Source organism: Phytophthora infestans, genomic scaffold (genome assembly GCF_000142945.1).
Source record: "Phytophthora infestans T30-4 supercont1.10 genomic scaffold, whole genome shotgun sequence".
NCBI lineage: Eukaryota > Oomycota > Peronosporomycetes > Peronosporales > Peronosporaceae > Phytophthora > Phytophthora infestans.
Genome location: NW_003303749.1, coordinates 510528 through 535136, shown reverse-complemented (window position 1 = coordinate 535136; position 24609 = coordinate 510528). Strand labels below are relative to the sequence as shown.

The window sequence follows — 24609 nt, the reverse complement described above, 5'->3', positions numbered from 1 at the left end:
CATGGTGAAGCTTGAGATCTGCGGCATCCCCGTGGAGTTCCCGTTTCCGCCCTATGACTCGCAGCTGATTTACATGGAGAAAGTGCTGCTGGCACTCACCTCCAAGCAGAATGCCATCCTTGAGAGCCCGACTGGCACCGGCAAGGTCCTCCACCACCAGTAGCTCAAGAACGGAATATCACCTATTAACAATTATTTTATTGCATTATATTTTCTGCAGACGCTATGTCTACTGTGTGCAACACTGGCCTGGCGTCGCGAGCTACAGAAAAAGTTAGGAACTAACACATTGGCACCGGCGAAGCGTCCAGGCCCATCGCTAGCCTACGAGGGCTACGGCAGCGATGGAGAGAGCGATGCGCCGCAGTTGCCAAGGATTATTTACTCGTCCAGGACCCACTCGCAGCTGAAACAGGTAGTTCAGGAACTCAAAAACACGTCCTACCGCCCCAACGTCGCAGTGCTCGGATCTCGAGAACATCTTTGTGTGAACGAAAAGGTGTCCAAGCTCCGAGGCACGAGGCAGAACCTCGCGTGTCGATCTACATGCAAAGACAGGAGGTAGATGGCTGTCTTTGGTGCACTGTGGAAGGGATGGATGCTAATGTGCTGCATTTATTGTAGGTGCATGCACAAGTTGGGCTTTGATTCGTACGCAAAGCGGTCGAAAAAACAGGCACAGCCGATCATGGATATTGAAGAGCTCGTGACGACGATGAAGGAAAAGATTGTAGGTGTTTTGTGGGTATTGAGATGTTCATCAGTTTAGAGCTTAGCTGACAGCTGGATTCGACGATGTGTGGTGCAGATTTGTCCTTTCTTCTTGACTAGGAACATGCTACCTGAAGCAGAAATCGTATTTGTGCCATACAACTACCTCATCGACCCCATGGCACGACGGTCAATCGGCATCTCCATCGAGAACTCGATTTTAATATTTGATGAGGCGCACAATGTGGTACGAAAGTGATGGCAGCTCTTGTGTTATTGGCACATTGTAGTTCAAGTCGCTCGTATGCGGAATCTGTAGGAATCGATCGCCAGCGAGGCTGCGTCGTACGCTCTTTCATCGAACGACATCTCTGGCTGCATTTCAGAAGTTGACACGTTCATTAGAGGATTATCTACTAACAGCATTCAGCTGAACGCGGGAAGTAATTTGACTTTGGAGGTACGCATACTGTGTGGGGTTGCATATCCAGCATATAATTGCTGACATTGAGCTTATCTAGTCATCCCAAACGTTGCGAGCTCTGTTCATGGAAATTGAGAAAGGACTCAGCAGTTTCCCGTTGTCTACGAATGGAGGTTTTACCAAGGTATGTGGATTGCAACAAATGACCAAGTGTGGATTCACAGGTTGCTTACACTTTTTTTTATTCTAGCCTGGACAGTATATTTTCGAGTTCTTCGAGCAGTTCAACGTGAACTTTGAGACGTGCCCACTCGTCCTGAGCATGATTGAAGAAATTATTGAAGTGGCGCACGGTGGAGACGATTCACAACGAGCTGCATCGAAGCTCGATACAATGCTTTCGTTCTTGGGTACCATCTTCCGGAGTAAGGAGCAGCACCTACAGGTATGTTTCCTGCTTGATTTTTTTTTCAGCAAAAGTTTATTTGCGGCTTACAAGTCTTGCTCTGTTGTAGGCAGCGAAGAACTATAGAGTTCACATTCAAGAGATTCGAGAAAGGTATGCAGCGAGCCTAATTGGGAAAAAAATAAATGAGGAGAGCCTACTAACCTCGAAGTTTTGCGTAGACCTTCAAATTCTGGGCGGCTGTTCAATTCTGGACGAAAAAACAAGACGACAACAACCCGCGTATTCAACTACTGGTGCTTCCACCCTGGAGTGGCTTTTCGTGAAATCTGCACAAACAATGTCCACAATGTCATTTTAACCAGGTTAGTATTGCCGTTATGCTCGTGCTGTCAGCTGACCATTGCGCTGACTGCGTGTTGTATCCTTATTATAGTGGAACACTTTCTCCGCTGGATACGACTGTCAAAGAACTTGGCATTGACTTCCCGGTCCGGTTAGAGAACAACCACGTGGTCGATGCTGACCAAGTGTGGGTTGGTGTGGTGGGCACGGGCGTCACAGGCAAGAAACTGAATTCCAGCTACAATTTCCGCTCGACAGAAACGTACCTGCTGGAGCTGGGCAACACCATTGTGAATTTTACCCGCCTGGTCCCGCACGGCCTGCTGGTCTTTTTCCCTTCTTACTCCATTTTGGAAGAGAGTATCGACAAGTGGCAACGGCCTGCAACGGGCCAGTCAGCTTTATCCATTTGGGACCGTATTGTTCAGCAAAAGCAAACGTTTGTGGAGCCTAGAGGACGAGCGGATTTTAAAGCGGTGGTTGACGAATATCACCAAGCTATCGCAGACAATCCCAAGGGCGCAGTTTTCTTTGCAGTGTGTCGAGGAAAGGTACCAACGCCAAATGAAGCGTGAATTTCGGTCTGTCGATCTTACAACACTGATGTTGTTCGATGAACTTAGGTGAGTGAAGGCATTGACTTTTCCAATGATAAAGGCCGTGCGGTGATCATCACCGGTTTGCCTTTTCCGCCGACGAAAGACCCGAAGATTATGCTGAAAAAGAGCATTTTGGACGAAGCCGTCGTGTCTCCGGGTGAACTGGTAAGGTGGCATGGATATGGAGATTTAGGGCTATCACTAATGCATTTGTCCCTGTGTTGTCATAAGAAATTGACAGGAAACGCGTGGTACATTCAACAAGCATCCAGAGCAGTGAACCAAGCTATCGGTCGAGTCATTCGACACCGTCACGACTACGGAGCAATCATTCTGCTAGACGAGAGATTTGCCTTGAAACAGCAACAGGAGTGCTTATCAAAGTGGTTGCAGCCTTACTGCCACACGTGCCGTGGATATGGTGAGTGTCTGTAACACTCTCTTCAGTTATGAGGAGCTGACGAAGCTTAAAATGTTTTGTAGGTGAAGCGCATATCGGCTTGACCCGCTTCTTCAAAACCAACAAGACGAGAGCGGTACCAGAATCATCGAAGAAGATTCTGCAGCAGCCGAAACCCATTGGCTTATCCAAAAGAGCAATGTCAAAATCATCCAAGATATCGTCGGACAACGAAAGTGAGCAAATCAGCCAGCAGCTAAGTTCGTCGCAGCTCTCAAGACAAAGCTCGCAAACAGCGATCGGAGATGGCCAGACCTATGTAAACCCCCTGCTTCTTCGGCATCCACCCGACTCGACTGACATCACTGGTATATCTGCTTTGATTTTTCTAGCGTGTGAACGTTGGATGGCGACTGATATTATTCTGCTTTGACTTTTCTTGTCTCAAAATTAGAAATTGAGCAGCGCGTTCTGCCAGCTGCTTCAATGCCAAGGCCAGCTGCGCCTCTAAAACGTTCACTAGGGTCTTTATTGATGTCCACATCGAAGTCAGCTATGGTGGACGTGACGTCTTCGATTGCACGGCCGTTTACGGCACCCAAGATGATGAATAGCGTCGGCTCTGCTGATGGCGCTATTGTTGTTAGTAACGGCGATGCGCGATCGTGGCAAAGTGCGAAGCAGCAGTTTGCAGCTAAACACGAGAGCGGAAATGACGACAACGACAAGACGTCTGCAGCCGAGTTTCCTGCTGTGGCAAGAAACGTACTTCAGCCTCCTGACGTGCCGAAATTGTATGGCTTCATTCGACAGCTTCGTGCGGGGGAAGACGTGGAAGCAGCTCTGAGTGGAATATGCAATCTCCTGCGCGATCCGGCGTGCAAAGAGCTTCTGGACTTGATGCCGAAAGTGTTGAACGGCGTAATGTGCGACCGCTTTATTGAGGCAGCTCGAGACCACGGGTTGGAGGTGTCGGTAGGAAGTTCAGCTCAAGGTTCTTCGGCTCGAGCGCAGCCGACAGATATGTCGACGTTCTTCGAACGACTTCAACAAAAGAAGAGAAAGACTTACCGTGATCACGTTCCCACTGCGGCTGTCGTAAAGGACCCACAGTGCTTTGTGTGCTACGATATAACGCGCAAGGCCTATGCGTCACAGTGCGGACATATTTGCTGTCATCCTTGCTGGAAAAAGGTAAGTGACGATCAATGCGATGTGGAAGCTGGGAGTGTACTGATTATGTTTGTGATTAAACGTTCATGTAGATGGAGAAGGATGGCTTCACCTCCTGTCCAGTGTGCAAGATCCCAATCAAGCTAGAACAGCTAAGTTTGATTCGAGCAGCGAAAGATTCGTGAGGCCGCCATGGCACGAGTTGACGAGTTTTGAAAGGCAATGCACTCAAGTGAGAAGTCAACGTCTCGTCACTCCAGTATCTTTTGAGTGTTGAATGAGTGGGCGGTTCAGAATTGTCGATCCGATCTGATCCGTTCGTGGTGGTTTTGGATTCCAGCTTGGCGCTCAGATGATCCGTGGGGGCCGCTTCAATGCAGAAAACCGCTCCGGAGGTGCGTGGTTTATCAGTTCGCTGCGGTTTGCGTGTTTTGCATCGAATGTGCTGGAATGAAGGCGCCTTGGATCCGTTTTCCAAAATATTCAACGGCTAACTGCTCAACATTAAACGTGATAACGGACGAATCCGCTACAAGACAACGGTATAAATAGTCGGTCAACGGCAACTTGCCAACTGCAAACGACAGCGCTCGACGCTCGAGTGTTCATGGCTCAGGCAGCTCCTGATCTTCTCGGAACAGTCTGATCAAGGCTCAACGCTATGGCCAATGGTCGTTTTGGGTCGTTTTACATTTTGCGCGTGTGCTAGCAGCTGCCGTGACTGGCAGGTGACCGACTGACATTTCTACGCTCCGACCTTGGCCACCCCGACGATTGCGGATTCGAAATCACTTTTCGACTTCCCGTCCCTACGGCGAAGCATTTCCCACAGTCACGCCTCGTCAGCTTGCTGTACTCCACCTAAAACGTTTGTTGAAGTGATCTTGTCGACAAACTTCAACACGTAGCTGGCCACTCAACTCAAATCCCCTTTCACCCACCAGTATCCCCAAGATGTTCTTCGCAAATGGCTTCGTTGAAACAGACCGACGTGCGTCGACTGTATGCCCGGATGAGAGCGATATCCTACGTGAACTCTTGCTCGACGGTGAGTTCATGTCACCACGACAGCTGCCTCCAACGCCAGCCAAGACGTTCGGAGACAACTTCTTCAACAGCAATCCCGCTACCACGCCCGGTTTCTCGAAGCGAAGCAATCAACAAGTCGACGTCTCGTTCCCTCAAATCTGCTTCGACAACTCGCCCCACTTCACGCGCTTGCAGCCATTGTCCAATCGAAGTTGCACCAGCTTCTCGTTGCCTAACCAGTCTCCACTTCCAGCATCCGTTGTCAACGCAATTGTGTCGCCACCGCGTGTATTCGTGCAAGAGTTCGCTCGTCTTCCCCACCCGTTCTTTCACGACAATATGTCCATGGACATCGACATGCGTAGCAACAGACCTGAGAAATCCACCGTGTCATTCCTGACGTCTTGTCTCCCTCCTGCACCTCTGCCCATGCTGTCAATGCCTCCGCTCAAGAAGAAGAAACTCTCGGCCACCACCACGTCGTCAAGCAACGACAGGAAGCAATTGCGCTGCAAGTATCCGGACTGTCCGAACCTGCGTCGTTCTGCAGGTTTCTGCAATCGCCACAGTGGCAAAGTGTGCAGTATTTCGGGCTGTAACAAGTCTGCACTGAGCCGGGGAAAGTGTCCCGAGCACGGTGGTGGCTCTCGCTGCAAGAAAGAAGGTTGCTCCAAGTTTGCCCAGACCCGCGGACTGTGCAAGTCACACGGCGGTGGCCGCCAGTGCAACGTCAGTGGATGCACCAAGAACGCGCACCAGAACCGACTGTGTCGCTCACACGGTGGTGGCAAACGATGCGACTACTTTGGATGCCCCAAGTGGGCACAGCGCTCTGGATACTGCTGTGCCCACACCAAGATGAGCTATAATGGCGCCTCACCCGATGGAGACTCTCAACGGTCTCATCCCAACATTCCAGCAATTATCACGTCGTCTTCTGCGTGTATGCTTCCAGCTCCCGTCCCGTCCCCGACCTTGCTGTCTCCACACCGCCTCTTCTCGTTGCTGCCATAAATGGCGCTCTACATCCCAGATAATCATATCCCCAAGAGACTACCAACTACGTCGAGACAGATCGACGAGTAGTCTAAAAAGGCGCTGGCTCGCTAAAAGAAGCGAGCTTTGCAGCGGGTCGACGGATAGCTGCCGTCCGTGTAGAATGCATTATTTACGTGCCACCGCACGACTACAGCAGCAAAACATATAAAGAGTAACAATCCAACGGAAGATGTATACTGTAGCCCCACTGCAACTACTTCTTAGGCTTTACACGGGGGTGATGACGCCACGTTCGACTAGGTCCGGCACCTCGGCAGCGAGCCACGGAGCCAGCTACAATACAACAATCCAGCTATAATCAGTACTCTTTAGTATCAGTAACAAGCCCATTTATAATACGTACGCCGAGAGCGAGGGCGTGGGCGACACCGAAACGGGGCACATTTTTCTGCCACAGCGGCGCGAAGTGGATAGTGAGGCAGATTTTGCCACCTCGGTACATTTTGGACGTTTTGCCTTCGAGTTCAGGGATACAGAGCTCTAGATTGGCCACCGGGTACGTGGCTGGGATTTCGAATTCGAGGTCGAACTCGTAGCGCAGTCCGTTGTGGAAAGACCAACATTTGCCCGTCCAGCGCGTTCCAGACTTGTTACTCTCGATGGTGAACCAGTCATTGTCCGCCTCCTTGTTCATCTTGACGTACTGAATCAACGCGAGATACTCCTCTTTGAGACGCTTGGTCCAGGACTCGCCATCGCGCGGGCCGGCACGCGTCGTCAGCAACGGGATTTTCTGCACTGTGCGCTTGGTGTTCTCATCGATCGGCGCGTCCATCGTCTCGACTTGGTAAGAAAAATATGGCAGCTTGCTCGCAATTTATTTGACCAATCAGAGAGTGAACTGGAGGAAAGTTTCAGAGTGCTTTTTTCATGTACTGAAGTTGACCAGTCCTCCTCGTGGTTAACAATCCAATTTGCCCTCTTCCAACCTCATGGACCATATCTCCAGTCACGAGAATAAAAAATTTAAGGTATCTTTATCTGGTGGCAATCTCTACGACTATTTCGTTGGCTGGCTCCAACACGGCCGAGACACACCCCGTCGCTCACGACCCAGAGCTGTACCGTACATACAGCCGGAACGAGCAGTATTGTAGTGGATGCAACAAGGATACGTCCCTTGTGCTGGACGACGTCCAGTGGACGCCAATTGGAAACAAGGAGGGCACGCTAAACAACTGGCACGGGAAACAATGGGACACATACATTTGCTCACGACGATGGCTCCGCGACGGGAACTTTGAGCTAATCTATGTGCAAGATGGTGTCACCTACGAAATACACGCTACGTGGTCGGGTATCGAAGACATGAAGTCGCTCACGGAGCCGCAGTGTTCTTCAGCCAAGACAGAGTTCTGGTGATGGAGGTTATCACAACGTGATGAAACGAGTTGCCACTGTAAACGACTTGGCTGTGTCGATCGCGAAGGCAAATCCGGTCCACGATATATACACGAGAATCGATGTTGGTGCGATGAGCTTGAGCGTCAGACTGTCCGTGTCGGCTACGTTAAGCGCAGGACTCGCACTGGCCACGATAACGTCGGCTCCCAGCACCTCTACCCGCCGCCACAACAGATATGCGGAGCTGGTCTGAGTTAATGTTGCGTGTACCGGTATCCACTGCGTGTATACAGAGTTGAGCTTGACTCTTTAATGAAAACTTGAAGCTTGAAAATTCTTGTTAGATGATACTCATGATCCAGAGAAAATAATTATTAAAGTCGATTTTGTTTTGCCTAGGCTTCACGCTCAATGTTGTCCACACTCTCGCGTACTGGAGGCAGGTCTCGAATGAAGGCGTCGATGCATATTCCGCTATAGAAGGAGATACGGCGGTCCATCTGCCATTTCTCTTGACGGCTTCTGCCTTGATCCAGTCATTAAACTTCTCCCACAGTTGGCGAATGATGTCCTGAAATTTGTTTCCGTTCGCAACAAAGTCGTCGAGCTTCTCACCAGAATTATCTCTTTGCGCGACCGTAGACTAAACAATTGGCTGGACAGTCAACTGGAATAATCGCGAAGGCTGTCGCGAGGACTCTGTAGCCAAAGATGGCGTAGGAGGTATTGATACTTGACGCGCGCGGAGTAGATGAAGACTGAACAACATCAGGAACACGCGGTATGCTTGACGAAGCATCTCGCGACCTAGCGCTAAGCGGTGGAGGCTGTTGCGTTGGTGATCTTCGCCGCTGCTGGTAGGACAACGTCCTCGCTCGAGATTGAGACGGGGACTTGCGCGATCGAGCGCTCATAACTTCGGCAACTTTTCTACCGGAGTACCGACTTTCTCTTTTAGAACAACACAATGGCGTTTTGTGTTGCTGGGTAAGTTATTGCAAGTTATATTACGCTAAAAATTTCAAATGCGGAAATGTAATTTTTACAGTGTCTATTAAGTACGAGATTCAATAAGTACGAGTTGTACAGACCTTTCATTTCCAAGAAGGGGGGAAAAGCAAGATGCCGAAGCAGCAAGCGCGCCGAGAAGCGCAGAGCACAGGTAAAACACAAGGGACATAGTGACAGGCAACCTGCAGCACGTTGTCCTAATCTACAACGTTGTGTTCTATCATGTATAGGGCGCTGTCTACGAGCAAGACCGCATGTCGACTACCTACTTGCTGGACGCGGATTTATACACGATTCCAGTAGCGACGAAGACTACGTTGATGACCCTCTGGTTACGGTTGAGGATATCGCAAATGAGGATGCAGACATGGAGGGCCTGGAGAACGAAGCCTGCGATGATGCGCGCAAGGTCGATACGTTACCGGGTGGGAAGGATACGGGCGCTGTGGCGGGCGAGAGCGACAGCGCTTCCGGGGAGAAGAGCGTTGCGGCGGGCGAGAAGGACGTCGCTACGGGCGAGAAGGATGTGGCTGCCGGTGAGAACGACGACGCCGCCAGTTTTGCGGCGCGCGAGAAGGATGTGGCTGCCGGTGAGAACGACGACGCCGCCAGTTTTGCGGCGGGCGAGAAGGATGTGGCTGCCGGTGAGAACGACGACGCCACCAGTGTTGCGGCGAGTGTGAAGGATGACGCTGCGCGCGAAAAGGCCGTGGCTGCAGACGCCAAAGCCACCGCCGCGGAGCCGGGTGATAACAACGCGTTGGCCGATACAGGTGTATATCCCGGTCGATTTCTTTTGTTGCTGATACATTACTTGTGTTGCTTACTATGTTGCTTTGAATGTTGCTTTCAATGGTTACAAAACTAAAGACTATGCACGGGCATTTGTTGATGCCGCCCGTACCAATGCCATCGAAAAAAGTCGCAAACGGAAGCAGCTGTCCGTGCCGTACAGCCGCAAATCCTGCCATGGTGCCTTTGAGATAAACGAAAGCGAAGATTTCTCACCAAAGCGATCAAAACCTGGCACATATAGCCTGGGATCAGCTGGGGCTCATTTCACGGCGTCGGCGAAGAGCAAAATTGTGCGACGCCGGACAAAAACGTACGACAGTCGTGAAAAAATGATGAAGGCACATCAGGCAGTTGAAAACGTCAAGCCACCACTTCCAGTGAGGACGTTTGACAGTTAGGAGACTTTTCAAGAGACCCTTCGCTGTTACGAGGCTGAAAACTATCTGCACTATCGCGTTCGAAGCTCTGAAACCCGTGCCAAGTGCAACAGGTCCGTATTTTGTTAGCACATGTACAGCATGCGCTGTTGCTAACATTGTTGATTTTTGTTATGTTGTTTGCTATGTTATTTGTGTGTGTTGCTTGTTGTGTTGCTTAATCAAGTCGCCCTAGGGCAACTATCATTCCCGAGCGGTTTTCTCACAGTTTTAAACGAATGTGGTGCACTCATGGCGCAACACAGTCGGCTCGTGGTGATGGACGGCGTGATTGTGACTTGCGATACACGGGATGCATGGCAAGTTTCTTGGCGAGAACTGTCAACGTTGTCGAAAAAGGAGTTGCTAAATGGAAGGTGACTGTGGATCCGGACTCGGAGGTATGGCTATTATGATGCATTTTCTTTAACGTTTCTTAACAACTATTATTTGCTTAGATCTCCACCCACAATCCCAAGACAAGCAAGAATATCTACGATTCCTATCGCGGGGCCAGGTCGTTGTCGGTCCCACCCCAGGTGCGCAGGGAGCTTGGGCTTCTGACAGAAATAAAAACGAGCACTTCTGATATCAACCGATATCTTTCGAATCAGCTTGGTGGGTGTCGCTGGTGAATTTGGCTGTAGCAGTATCTATTTTTTTATTCAGTTTTGCTAACTTAATTTATAATCACTCTCCTTTTTTTGTTGTTGATGATATCCAGATATGGTTTTAACACCACAACAAACGAGAAATCTGCTCCGTCAAGTATTGGGCACGACAACCCTCGAGCGCACTAAAACTATTCTCGATTATTTTGCTGACGGGAATGCCGGTAATGACGTCCTATTAGTTCAGGACCAAATGGATATCACTTGTGTGATTGCGATGCAAACGTGCATTCAGAAAAAGTGTTTTGCACAGTGGGGTGACACGCTAGTCATGGACTGGACACATGGGACCAATAATTTGGGATATCATCTGGGTAACGTCGATAATTATATTATCCTTGAAGTGAGGTCTGATATCATACTCGTGTATATGCTACAGGGAGTCTTGTAGTTACAACCGCTACAGGCAGAGGAATGCCTGTAATTGATTTTCTAGCCCTCGACCAAAAAGCTGTCACGATGGAGCTCATTGTTGAGTTTTTCAAACGCAAGAATCCGTCCTGGCAATCAATCCAGACCGTCGTCATCGACAAGGACTTCGTTGAGTGGCGAGTGCTGAAGGAGGCATTTCCTGGCGCTGATGTTTTACTTTGTCAGTTTCATGCGCTAACGTACTGGCGCAAGGTTTGTAAGCGGAAAGAGTATAATTTGGTGACAGAGAGGGAAAGGTTGGAGTCGGCATTCGCGAAATTCATATACTGGTGCGTGCTTGTGCTGTGTTGTTTGTTGTGTTGCTAGCTTGTGTTGTTTGTTGTGTTGCTAGCTTGTGTTGTTTGTTGTGTTGTTAACAATATGTTGCCGGTTGTGTTGCTGAAAACAGTAAAACCAACCGACATTTGACTCAGAAGTATCCACGTTCAGACAAATTTGTAAGCTAGAATGCCCAGCGCTGCAGAAAGATTTCGAGGCGAATTGGGAATCTTGTGTTGGAATGTGGGCAGACCACGTCAGGGGCAATTAATTCACGGCCGGTAACACGACGACGAACAGGATCGAGTCAAACTGGAACCAGCTAAAACTTCTGCTGGGGAAGCGCCCCCGACTTGACTCAACAGTGAGTGGACTACTATCTCACCAGGCTACCATAACAAGCCCTCTCATTACCGCTATGCACAAGCATACGTCAAGGTCGCGACAGCCCGATGGCGTTCCCGGATTTCTCTCTCTAGTGTCAAAGCACCTGAGCGACACAATGCTGGCTAGCGTACGCACGCAATGGGACTACTTTATGGTATTCAGTGCTGCGACAACATGCATTAAGCGTGGTTCTGATGTTGGTGAGTGGGAAGTGCGGACGGGGGAGCATACACATCAATGCAACGACTTTCAGTGGTCATGTTCGTGTCTGTTCATCTGCAGCTACAATCTACCATGTCAACATTTGATGTACATCGCTGCCAATGTTCATCAATTTGAGAGTCTGCCAGTATCAACTATACCTAAGCGCTGGGATATGCTGGCGATGGCGAATATGGATCGAGAATTTGCAGATGGTGTATGTATGCTCCAGACAGTGCAGGCAGCGATGAAAGATGCGGGTCAGTGCATCTCCCACGACGGCGCTACGCAGCCATCCGACGTCAGTGAAGTTTACGAAACAGAGCTAGAAACCGAAACAACACAAGAAGTATAGAAAGCAACACAAGACGATGTTTCGGCAACACAAGGTGTGAAAATCGGAAGTACCACCGCCGCGTGGGGTTGAGCGGAGTGGAGTGCGATCTCGGACTAAAAAGCCGCGGGTTGTATATGTTAAGCTGAGGCGACGTGAACAGGCAAATGTGGTGGTGTTATCATCGGAAGAGAAGTACTGCTATGCAAAAGCTGCGTTCGAGCCAGTAATTGAGTACCTTGCCGGATTAACCAGTCCAGCATTCTACCCAGCACTGCAATCGTGGAAAGAGATAGTTCGCAATGGCATGCAAAAGCTACCAACATACACGTCAGATGCGACAGCGATGCCCGACGATAGCACGGACGATACTGCGGCTCTTAATGATGCTAACGAGAGTGATACAGGATCTGACATTGATCCAGCTGATCTCATCGACACAATGGCAATGATTCGTGACATGGAGCAAGCTGAACACGGTCTACTAGTTGCGGGAGGCAATTTACAGCCCCCCCCATGACCACGAGCGACAACATTTCGTGAAGTCGGATTCCAAAACAAGCACCACAAGCCGTCAATCAACCAGCACAAGCTGCAACACCAAGCTCCTAACTTTGACGCAAACATGGGAGACAAAACTGGATTCGTCTGAGTCGGGGTCTACGCCGCCTAAGCAAAAAATGCTACTGACAAAGGAAATTGTACAAACAAAGGCAAAGGCTGTTTCAAAACCACCTGCGCGAAAAAACGACAAGATTGAAGTACTTCAGCTACCCAAAGCTAAGCCCCGGCACAATCAACGAAAGAAGGTGAAACAGGCGCGAATAAAAGCGGTGGCGAAGCCGCAACGACTAGCAGCTATTACACTTCCAGACAAAAGCACATCAGTACTTTCACGAGTACTCGAGTGGGCAAACAATACAAATGACGTCGAGTACGTCCGATCAATTCTGGCAACTTACCCTACTGCCATGACGGACGACTTCATCGGCGCACGGGCTGCGCGCAGTCAACAAACCTACGTGCGAACAGAACAGTTCGACTACAACTTCGTTGTGCCCAAGCACCTGGTGACAAAGCTGAGTGCAGTTATACAAGAAGAGAAGAACAAGCGATCCAAACCCAAATATTTCGCCAATAATTCCGACTCGGAGCACTCGGAAGGAACGACTAAGGAGATCGTAGCTTTCTTCTCGGGCGGAACTCCGAAGTTCACCAGGTTCGTACTTCGCAATGCTGCTCATCAGGTTGTGTTGTTTCTTGTGTTGCTCACGTTTTGTGTTATTTCTTGTGTTGCTCACGTTTTGTGTTATTTCTTGTGTTGCACCCTTTGGATTGTATGTCTAGCGGGGCTGTGTACCGAATGAAAGAGTTCTACAACATTTGTACAAAATGCACTGCATGGTACGCAGATGTGGAATGGCTTCTATCAACTAAGTGGGAAACGATGCTCGATACGCCACTGTTGTTTGACAAAGAGACTGATTCGGAAGTATTATTCCCTTCCGAAGCGGGCGTGAAACACAAAGATTTGGCGAACGAAGCGGCAAATATTCTGCGCGGATCTTGCCTTAACTCAGAGTTTAGGCTTACGAGTGCTGCGTGCTCTATCAGGGTGGACAATATAGTGGGAAGCCTGGCCCGGACTCGAATGTTAAACGACCTCGTGATTGACTTTACTATTCGCTGCATCTGCGGTGCGCTTGGTGACTGCTACGCACTGAGTTCGTTCGCTCCGACGATGGGATGCCCAAGCCCTCCGAAGACACGAATATCGTCATTCCATTATGTGGTGTTGCCAGTTCACCTAAATGGAAATCACTGGGGCGTCATCATTGTTAGACTGGCCTATCAGCAGGAAACGCCCATCATCACACCGTACTATTACGAACCCTTGTGTGGGACGGAATTTCTAGCAACAATGGAAGCCATTTTCCAGGACACAATGGCTAAATTTTTACGGAACTGGCATCATGAGACCATGCAAGCTACTGATTTTCCTGTCGTCGAAAATGGCGTGTGGCTTAATGCGCCAACACAGCCAGATGGATCTTCATGCGGGGTGTTGTGTATCGCCCTAACATATGCAGTACTCAAGGATGGCACCGCTTTTGCTAACGCAACCGTCACACAAGACGATGTCGCCATCATGCGACTGCGTATCATGTGGATAATTTTGATGCAACCAGAGGTGACTACGAAATCAAATAAGCGAGCGAAAGCGGTAGAAGCGACTGGTCAGGAACTGTTTTCAGCGTTTAAAATATAATATGCATTCGTTTGTCGTCTTAACTTTGCTACGTAAATCTCCTTATGCCTCCTTTATCGCTTTTGTAATTCGTTTACAAAGCCTGATCCAGCAAAATACTGCAGCACTCCTCAAACGCCATAGCATACGATACAACGTATCCGACGTCGTGAGCAGAAGCCCCGGTTGCAGCTGCTAGACGCATTGTATCTTGCTTTTCGCGTGCGAGTATAGCAGCAATCTCCTCATGGAGATCCATCAGCTTTAGCGAAAACTCGGAAAGTCACTCGAGCTTTTCCCCCAGTAGCTCGATTTGCTGTAGTCGAGACCGTAGCAGCTCCTGGCACATCCGCTCCTTGTGGCGGGGACTGCGTCGGGGGACCTCGTCGCCAGTTGAATGCGTCCGGTCGGTGCTAGCTGAATCGTTCATGGAGCCCAAGTTGGCTTGGTCACTGCGAGTTTTTTTATAAATGATGAATGAGCACTTACAATGTAAATTTTGTAAATCAGCGGAGTGGTAACTTTGACAATAACGGTAATCTATCAGACCCCGGATAACAATTTACCGAGCTGTGTTGCTTTGACACATTTTTTATGTTGTTCCTGTGTCATAAGGGGCAGATGTGTTGCCGTAAGAGCTGTCGTCTTGTCGCCGTTGTGTTGCGGTAACGCCGTTACTTTTCTACCAGTACCAAGATCTGGTTGACAGCAATTTCCTCAAAATGGTGACAGCTAGGCTTGGGAAATGGATTGAATCGGATCAATCGATATGTCTCGTCTGACTAATCCGATCGAGGTTGAATTCGTTTCGATCTTATTCGATTGAATCCGATTGATCGATCGATCGGATCCAATCAAAAATGTATAAGATTCTAGCAGAAACACAAAAAATGATATAGTCCCTTGTGTTGAAATTCACAAGAAATACGTTCTTGTAGGTAAAGAGTCTACCCAATGACATTTAAAACCTTTACGATTCTATGAAACGATTAAGACGTTCTGCATTAAATATTTGAGGTCATATTGTCGTACCGTACGTGTTGTTCGTCTCCAGGATGAGTTTTCCTGCAGCAGGAGTCCTAGCAAGAAGTTTTCTGTTAGGAAGTGTTTTTCGTAGGAGCCTAAGGCAGAGGAAAGTGACGAATTTTATTGTGTGTGGCTCTACGCTACCCGTCGGGACGCCGTCATGAAATCGTCAGCAGACGCACCTTCCGTATATTCAGTGCAGCATCTCGTTTATCGCGGAATACCAGCAAAAGAGACTCCCGGAACACATCCGAAAACTACGCCACCGATTACGTCTGCGGCTAGCCCACTGCAGACTCCGGCGGAAAATTAATGAGCATATATCCAACAGCGTCGGCGACACGCCTGCAACACTGTAGCCACGTCGTACCAGCACTTCTGCCTGCTTGTTGTTGAGCACCACCCAGCTCATCGAAGTGCCCGGGAACTTCCACGTCCCGTTGTGAAGCTGTCCATGGCGAGCCGAACATGTACAAGTCGCTCATCAAGAGTCTTGATTGGTGACTTGTACATGTACTTGATTCAAGATCATTGCCGCGCTGTCCGTCGTGGTACGCCCCACCGCTTACCACTTCACCGCCCGAACTATCCGCTCCTCGAAGCTCAAGCCCAAGTGTGATACCTCTCCCTGGCAGTGTCTACCAGCACATCACGGCATTGGCTCGCCACTTCTGGGACCGAACTTCCCTTCGTTTAGGTTGGAATTTTGCGCCATGATCTGTGTGTGATTGAAGTTTTTATACTTGGAATTTGTATGGGTTGATTCGATCCGATCGGATCCGATTGGATCGAATCGGTAGTTGCACCTGCACCAAATTCCTGTCGAGAAGCTACCTCCGTGGGACAGACTAAGGTTGCACGCCGAACGGTAATGAGCTGACTTCACTTCTCTACTTTGGCTTTACTACGTAGGCAAGATACCACATAAGTAGAATCAATGGACGCTCATGACGAGTCGAGCACAAACATTTCGTCGAACGCAAACACTTCATCGAGTGGATATCGGCAATCTCACAGTCACAAGCGTTCCGACATTTGGTCTGTCATTCGTGAGAACGATGAAGGTTCCTATACCTGCTTGCTGTGCCCTACAGACTCAGCTTGTCGATGGTCATCAATTGCACACACCACTTTTCGCCGCCATCTTAAACGGTACCATCGTGACGAATATTCCGGAGGAGACGACGAGGCTTCAGAGGCTGCAATGGATTCCAAGCAAACGAAGTTACTTGCGTTTGGTTTTGAACGTTTTGTAAAGCAGCGCACTTTTGACAAAGCTGCGGCCGATGATCAGCTTGTGGACTTGATCGTGATGAACTCACTTCCGTTTAATTTGGTGGAAAAGAAAGAGTTTCGATCATTTTGTAAGATTCTTGAAGCCGATTACACGCCTCCAACTCGTAAAACGGTGCGCAAGAAGGTCATACAACGCTGGACATGTGAAAAGGAACTGGCGCGGCACACAATGCTCCAAGAAATTGCGTCGTGTCGTGTGTCTGCCACAACCGACATGTGGACGTCGGCGGCTCAAAAAGGGTATATGGTCGTGACGTTACACTGGATCAATGACGAATGGGCTATCAAGTCCGTAGTGGTTGGATTCACACGGGTGGAGTATCCTCATAGTGGCGTCCGGCTTGCCGATCATTTAATGGATACACTGAGGGCAATGGATGAATCTCTTATCTCGAAGCTGTGGGCAATTACTGCAGATAATGCGACTAACAATGGGACCATGGTAGGAAAAATTAACGAGCCACTTGCTGACGAGGTGTTTACCAACGAACAAACAACCGCGGCTTCTACCACGACGGGGGTACATATAGCTGGTGAGGAAGGCAGAAGTTCTCAGCCGAAGGTGATACAAGTTCGTTGTCTCGCTCATGTGCTTCAACTTGCTGTGAGAGAAGGAATGAAAGCGTGCCCCTTAATGGATGATAGCGTTGGAAGTATTCGCGACATTTTGAAGAAGATATCGGACTCACCGTCTTTGCTAGAAGCTTTGCGAGGAGTGTGTGCCGCTGTTAGTATCAAGTATGTTTCTCCAGAACTCGATTGCGTCACAAGATGGAACAGCACTTTGATTATGCTGACTTCAGCTCGTGCATTACAAAAGGCGATCGAAGAACTGCTGCGTAGAATCCGCGAGCGCCATGAAGGATACAGAGACTTGTCAATTGGTCATACACATCGTCTTGCCTCCCCCATTTCGGAAACTACGTGGAGTTACTTGACCGAGTTTACGGCGTTCTTGAAGCCGATCAAAGCAGCAACTACTATGATGTCTGGAAAAAATTACCCCTAACACTTGTTGTCTTCCATTTGATCTCGAAGCATGCGTCAAAGATAATGCAGAATGCCGAGTCGTGGTACACTAGGGACTTTGCACGTGCCTTTAAAACAAAGTTGGATGAGTACCTCCCGTTGCGAAGACTCGCGAGGCAAGGATTGCTGCCGTTCTTGATCCTCGAGCTAAGGAACACATTGTGATGATCGACGGTGATATCGAGCAGGCCAAGCGCCTTGTTGAGAACGAATATGAATCTGTGTATCGCAGTAAATACGAACGAACTGTGGGCATCGCTGAGGCTGATAGAACGCAGGAGGAGAAAGAAGAAGACGATGACGAAGAAGCATTATATGGTCTCATTGATGAGCATTTGGATTTACACGAACCGGTCAGCAACACAAATGAGTCGTTCGTGTCGGAGCTACAGCGGTGGTTGGAACACAAGGACAGATCCATGAACCTGAAGACAGGAAGTCGAGCTGTTTGCAACTGGATGAAGAATGAAGCCGCTTCATTTCCGCGGATTCAGATGATGGCGCGCGATTATTTGGCAATTATGGCAACATCAGTCCCAAGTGAAGAGGCATTCTCTGCGTCGGGTGCAACTATTAGTTCTCGTCGTGCCAGGCTTGGAGATGATGCTGTGACAGCGATATCGGAGCTACAAGCGTTTCTGGATTTCAACAAGACATCAGGCGATGTTCATGCTCATCTTTAGTTCACTGACTAGTTCAGTACAGTGAACCATTGATCCCATCAAAATCTATCGCCCAGGCAACGCGCATTAATCTCTCGCGGAGATATGGTTGAAAAATGTTGTTTTGTGTTTGTCTTCTATCACTTTGGTTGCCAGTGAAACATTAGTTCCTGGTCATGTAATCGATAGCACGTTCTCCAATGGTGTCGGCCATCCACATCAGAATAATTGGCAGCGTCGCCTGCGCGAGGCTGTTGAGCGTCGACAATACTGATAACAGTTCACCAAAGGCGCCAAGGATGGTCTTCGTGCTCTTTGTGACGCTTGCCAATTGCTGCACCGGAGATTCCAGCACAGCTCAAAGATGTCCAGCAGCGTTAGCGTCGTCTTGAGAAGCCATCCGAAAGGCAAGTGGTATGTTAATCAGAAGAACAGGAGTGGTCTTGGCACATGACTCTGAATGACACACACGAGCGGAGCTGCAAGCTCTACAGGCAGCAAGTCCATACCTAAGGACATGGTTTCGGCCGACAGCGACAACGTGCTTTTGTGCCAAACACCCGATGACATGGACAGCGCGGTTGCGGCTGTCGATTAAAACCCGCTAGCGTCACCTCGTCTCATAAGCAGTTCATTCCAGTGGTCTTGGCAAATTCCTGCGCTTCAAAGCCTCTCACGGTTTCTATGTGCGTCACTGCTGTCGATCTCGCTGCCCTCATAGACAACACGTCGCGGGTTGCTCCTGCGTCCTAAACTAGCGATACTATCGGCGCTGCCGGGACCGATGCTGATATTCGACGCGGACTCCAACGCCTCGACGGGATCAGCTGCTTCGTCCCTGCTTAACAGTTGTGGTTTCGGTTATTGATGCAGGACTCCTGTTATTGATACACCTGCTGCAGGACTCCTGCAGCAGGAGTATCAAAAACTAGGAGTCTATAGCAAAGATGATAGATTTTGTATAATAAAAATATATTGGCCTAAAAACTTTTTTACGCAAGGCTGTGAACTTGTCGATCCGATCCGATTGAATCCGATCGGAACGAAAGTGATCGATAGATCAGCCAATCGGATCACAATCGATCATGATCGGATTTGATCGAATCGATCGATCGGATTTTATTTTCGCAACCCATCCCTAGTGACAGCATAAACCATATTGCAATGGTGTAATAAAAATACTTCAAATACAAATATGACATTTCGTACAGTAGGTTTCCAATGATCTCTTGACACCCGTATTTTGTAAAAAGGAACTTTCACACAACATTTCCATTTAAAGGGTTATATCGCAACCTTCCCGAAGGCAGGCTGCTTGAACTCTTAGGTAAACACAGTACGCACAAAAACTGTTTTCACTGATCAACTATGGGCATCTAGTGTCGGCGTTTGCACGAGCTGGTCGACGTGCTTGGAGCATCCTCAGTGTCCGCGTCAGCGCCAACCTCTTCCGGGTCCGCGTCGGCACCAACCTCCTCCGGGTCAGCCTCATTGGCCGTCTCAGTAGCCGGGGTGGTGGCGGCCTTCTTGGTAGTAGTATTCTTCGAGACACCCACGCCCTTCACCGTCGAGCCAATGTCACCGACACGGATGTTGCTGAAGGCAACGGTAGCATCGGCCTGCTCGGCAATGACCTCCTTGGGGACACCCGTCGTCTTGGCACACGTACCGCGCGAGACACCAGGCTTCTTAGGATCGGCAGTCACGGGGTAGTCCGAGTCAAGCCACAAGACCTGAGCAGCGTGGTCGGTCCACAGACTCATGGTCAGCACCATACCGCTCTTCATGGCCTCACCCATCTGCGCGAGTCCACCCTTAGCCTTGTGATCATCCTTGTCACCGAAAAGCTTCTTGGCAGCAGAGCACTGATTGTCCGTCAGAGACTTCATGGTCTTGACAGCCGGAAAAGTGGAGCGAGGCATCTCGAGGGTCACACCGTCCTGGACGTAGAAACGCTGGACGTCAACCAAAGTGCCGGTGGCCGTGTTATCATCCGTGATGAAACGAGTCACCACCGTCATCTTCTTGGTCGTGTCAACGGCGAAGTCCGAACCGGGTCCGAAGAACGTCTTGTTGCCCATACGGTACGGGTTGAAGTCGCAGCCGTCCTTGTCGCAAACACCGTTGTAGCGGTTCTTAGCAACACCGCACTCCTTGGCCGTAGAGCAACGGTGAGAGCCGCCAATCTTTGTCGTGCACGGGTGCGTCGTGTACGCGTTACTGATACTGTTGGACTCCCAAATGTCCATCTCGGCACAGCACGAGCCGTACTTACCCGTACCGGCGTTGGGGTCCGTCTTGCTTGGGGTCCAGTTAAGGATGTTGGCCTCACCGCTGATAAACTTAAGGTCCTGAGGACACTGAGCATCGCAGTAGCCCGTGCCGTACTTGGCACCAGCCTTGTTGGTGGGGAAACGCTTCATGCCACCGTCGGCCTCCATGTCAACGAAGTACAGCGCACTGTTCAGACCACAGTCAACTTTCGAAATGTCCACGTCGAACGTGAACTCCTGGTTCAGTAGCTTGTAGACCTTGTACTTTTCGTCGGACTCCAGGACGTACAAGCGCGATCCCACATTGGTACTGTACGGACCCTTGGTGACCAACTTGAGGCTGACGCTGTCGCCCTCGACGTTGACGCCGTACGTGCCGGTGTAGTCGGCACCGTCAAGGACACAGCTCGACGTGCACGTCTTGGGGTCCGAACAGATGCTCGTGTCCCACTTGTTTCCGGTGTAGCAGTTCGTCGACGTGCCCTCCTTGTACAACCAGCGCCAGTTGGCGTCCAGCACAATGGACGTGTCCTCATCAGTGCAGCCACTCTTAGTGCAGGTCTGCGTCGTAAACGGCGGGTGGGTCTCGGCCTTGTTGGAGCCAGCCTGCTGAGCGTGGGCGGTCATGGCTGCCATCGCGGCGAGGACCACAAGACGAAGAGCACTAGGAGTATGCATCTTGATCGGAGAAGCGGGTGGCGGTTGACGTGCTTCGGCGAAGGCAAATTGAATTGTGAACAATCTATCCCTGAAGCGCGTGGCTTCATGTTTTGGGACAACCGGAGCGATCAGAGAGCAGCGATGTAAAGGATGAGCCTGTCGGTTTAATCTATTGTTGCTGTTTGGGCAGAATGCTTCCAGCTGGATTACGAGATTCAATAGAAACTTCAATTGTTGAGACCAGACCAGGTCTGCCACGGCTCCAGCTGGCCAATTGGTGCGCACAAGATAATACATGGATCTTGAAGATATGCTAACAGCAAAAAGCTTTATTGTAGTCTCCTCTACCGCCGGTAGTACCGGTACCGGTATTAATAAATATGTAACAAACCTGGCTGTTGTCACGTACCGGTACATGTACGATGGCATTTGAAGCGTTGCCATGCCGGATAACACTTGATGATGGAGAAGTTTGCCTTGGCTGAAGTGCACAGTCTCAGCAAAATCAGCAAGATCGCTGTTGTTTCGCTACAGCTGGACAAACGAAGCAACGCGCTTGCGTTACTTTAGAACTGTTCATGTATTATATTAACATTGATAGTTCTAGACATGGCAAGTTGCCATGCGCAACTATTCCTAAATACTTTAGCTACAGGTAAGCAAGGAAATACAGTGTACATGTACATGTATTGTACACGTATGGATAGGGACTTCTACATGTACAAACGCTGTTTTCAACTCTCTTTTTGGTCAGAAGAAACGAATGGAAGTCTCATCCACTTTACGGGGTACACGTATCCTGTGATGGGGCCGACGATTGGCAACTTGCTCAAGTGTGAATAAGGATACCCTTTTGGGGAAAATGATCAAAACGGTGGAAATGCGGCCTCAGATCATCATGTGTTTCAGCAAAATCTGGTACACCGATCGAGTCATCATGAAAAGTTGCAATACATTAAAAAAACAGTTACGCCGCATTTCAAGCTATTAATAAGTACCAATTATGCGGCTCTTATTAACATGCTCATCAGTTGTGAACAACCCGCTAACAGCAATAACACCGATACGTCGACTCAGCACTGATTCGCTTTTTCCGCGGGCGTCCTCGTTTTGAGACAAAAAGTGGTGGGGCTGTCTCTTTATCTCGCTTGACATCTTGATCCAGTGGCAACTGCACCGCCACACCCATACTCGCTTCAGCGTACGATTTCACCGAGTAGACTTTGTTTAAGTAGGTAAAACAAAAGCCGCGAATAGCATAGCTATTCTTCGATACGAATTTGGCACGGTGACGCACGGCGCCTTGCTTCTTTGCCTTCAACTTCGATAGATTTAGCTCTGGGTATTCGGTCTCGTTGCACATTCTCCGAGTCATATTCACCTTCATATTCAGCTTTGATCGAAAGCTAGGTATTGGCCACCACCAGTAGACGTTGAGCTAGCACCTCCTGGTATTTTGCCAAATGATACACTCTTTCGTTCGATTCTTGGTTGAAGAGAAGTTTTAAGTACATGTAGAAGTTTGCATGCAGAAAATTTCATGATTCACGAAGTTAACGAATCGTGACGGTTACATCCGTGCCGCACACCGGTTCTCTGGTTCCAGAGCTATTAGTCAAAATATGTATTTGGAATGGGCCAGAGAAGTACTGTACTTCGTTTAGAAACGTGTATTTCGTTTGACGTCCTCTAGAAAATTTGTTACTCAGTGTAGTGTCGCTACCGATGGAAATGTAAAAGTGATATATATTGACTCGTTCCTAGCTCGTACTAGGTGGTCTCCTATGTATGCTTTTGGAGTTTGGTGGACCGTTATCCGCAGTGGTATAACGGTCCATGGTTGCTGCAGGTACGCGGTTGGATAACGTTCCACATTCCGTGCTTACACCTTGCAGTTGATTCTCAATTTCTTTAGTAACGTGTTGGTGTTGGTGAGTTCAACCTCATCAACACCTACGCGTTGTTGTTCAGCAACAACACTTCCCCCTCCAAAAGCTTCAAATGTAAAGATGCTGTAGGCGCCAGCTTTGCTGGATCGTAGCAAGTGCGGCCTAGTTGATCCGTAGCACCTTTCTGAGCTCCTTAACCGCTGGAAGCATTCCGTGAGATTGAACGAAAGCTTTAACCGCTGCAGGCACATCCTGCATCAGTGTGGCAGCTGGCTCCCACGAATCTTCGATCGTATCAAGTCCACGCCAGTGAACTTTAAGCTCGTGACGTTTGTCCTGGCGGTTGTAACGCGCCTCAAGTAACTTGTCTACGACGTGCCCTTCACTGTTATGTGCTATGTGTAGCAGTAGGTCCTCGCTGACGTTGAGCGAGTCATCAGCGTAAAACTTTAGGCGGCTAGCGTGTGCCTCCTTGCGCTGGCCTGTAACAAGGTTTTGAATTTCAAAAATCCAATTGGACACGGTGGAAACCACCTGTGCCGGTCCACACCAGTTCACGCTCAACTTACTGCGCGTGTGTTGCCACACATCGGCGTACAAAACGTAGTCTCCCACGTCAAACTGGGCCATAGCAGTACCTTGCTTTTTGTCGCGACCCTTACGTCCAGCAGCACGAACGGCTGCGTTCACCTTCGCGCTGCGTTTGTGCATCTGTTCTAATGCGTGTTGCAGTCGTACGACATGTTCACGCTGGGCGTCTTGTACCTCCTGCAGTGTAGCCATTTCAACTGATCCTGGTACAGCAATATGGTCACTTGGACCCATTTCGCGGAGCCCAGTCATTGCGGTCACCGGGGCTACACCTCCCAGTGCCGGTGATGGCGTGTTGTTCAGCACTAACTGAACAATCTTAATCACTCGTGGCCATTCACGGGGCTGTAGTCGCCACTCTGACAACAATGCGCGGCAGCACCGTAGCGTCTCCCGCATCACCACCTCAACTGTACCGTTAGCCCAAGGGCACCTGGCAGTAGTGAAGTGGTGGTGTGCCCCAAGGGCATGTTGAAATGCTTCGATGACTGTGTTTTTAAAGTGTGTGCCCTGGTCACTGACCCAGGTACGACACACTCCAAATGACGCAAACCAGTCCAGTAGAGCTGCAAACGTAGTGTCCGCGTCAGCCGCCTTGCTGGGCATGAGCCACACAAACTTCGACGCATCATCTTTAATCACCAACACGTATTCCAGTTCACTGTCACTTTTTCCCATGAACAAATAATCCCAATGGATTAACTCGTTCGGCTTCTCGGCGTGCATTGCTTCACCCAGCTCTCGAGGCTGTGGTGGGCGGCCGAGCGTACTTGCACAGTGCAAACAGCGTCCAACAAAAAACTCGATATCTTTCGCCAAATTTGTCCACACAAACTTGTCACTGATTTGTTTCAATGTCACCTTGGTGCCTCGGTGTCCTGCGATACCGAAATGTCCAACCACACATACACGCATTTGCATATCTGTAGCTTCATCGGGA

General features: G+C 49.4%; 4 protein-coding genes across 4 annotated transcripts; 2 read left to right on the top strand and 2 right to left on the bottom strand.

Annotated features, from left to right (window-relative positions):
• Position 1: 1 nt before the first annotated feature.
• PITG_06792 (uncharacterized protein) lies at positions 2 to 4243 on the top strand (the record flags this gene model as incomplete). Its single annotated transcript, XM_002904733.1, has 15 exons — positions 2 to 145; positions 221 to 561; positions 625 to 730; positions 809 to 958; positions 1031 to 1171; positions 1276 to 1323; positions 1386 to 1580; positions 1651 to 1694; positions 1763 to 1906; positions 1978 to 2437; positions 2510 to 2650; positions 2717 to 2906; positions 2969 to 3253; positions 3385 to 4079; positions 4151 to 4243. 15 exons carry the CDS (start codon positions 2 to 4, stop codon positions 4241 to 4243), a joined length of 3177 nt encoding a protein of 1058 aa, XP_002904779.1.
• Positions 4244 to 4884: 641 nt separating this feature from the next.
• PITG_06791 (uncharacterized protein) lies at positions 4885 to 6326 on the top strand (the record flags this gene model as incomplete). Its single annotated transcript, XM_002904732.1, has 1 exon — positions 4885 to 6326. The coding sequence occupies one exon, from the start codon at positions 5013 to 5015 to the stop codon at positions 6099 to 6101; it is 1089 nt and encodes a 362-aa protein (XP_002904778.1).
• Positions 6327 to 6353: 27 nt separating this feature from the next.
• PITG_06790 (Ufm1-conjugating enzyme 1) lies at positions 6354 to 6921 on the bottom strand (the record flags this gene model as incomplete). Its single annotated transcript, XM_002904731.1, has 2 exons — positions 6354 to 6419; positions 6490 to 6921. The coding sequence occupies 2 exons, from the start codon at positions 6919 to 6921 to the stop codon at positions 6354 to 6356; spliced, it is 498 nt and encodes a 165-aa protein (XP_002904777.1).
• Positions 6922 to 19632: 12711 nt separating this feature from the next.
• PITG_06788 (exoglucanase 1 precursor) lies at positions 19633 to 21207 on the bottom strand (the record flags this gene model as incomplete). The annotated part of the gene is made up of 1 exon (XM_002904730.1): positions 19633 to 21207. One exon carries the CDS (start codon positions 21205 to 21207, stop codon positions 19633 to 19635), a length of 1575 nt encoding a protein of 524 aa, XP_002904776.1.
• Positions 21208 to 24609: the final 3402 nt, after the last annotated feature.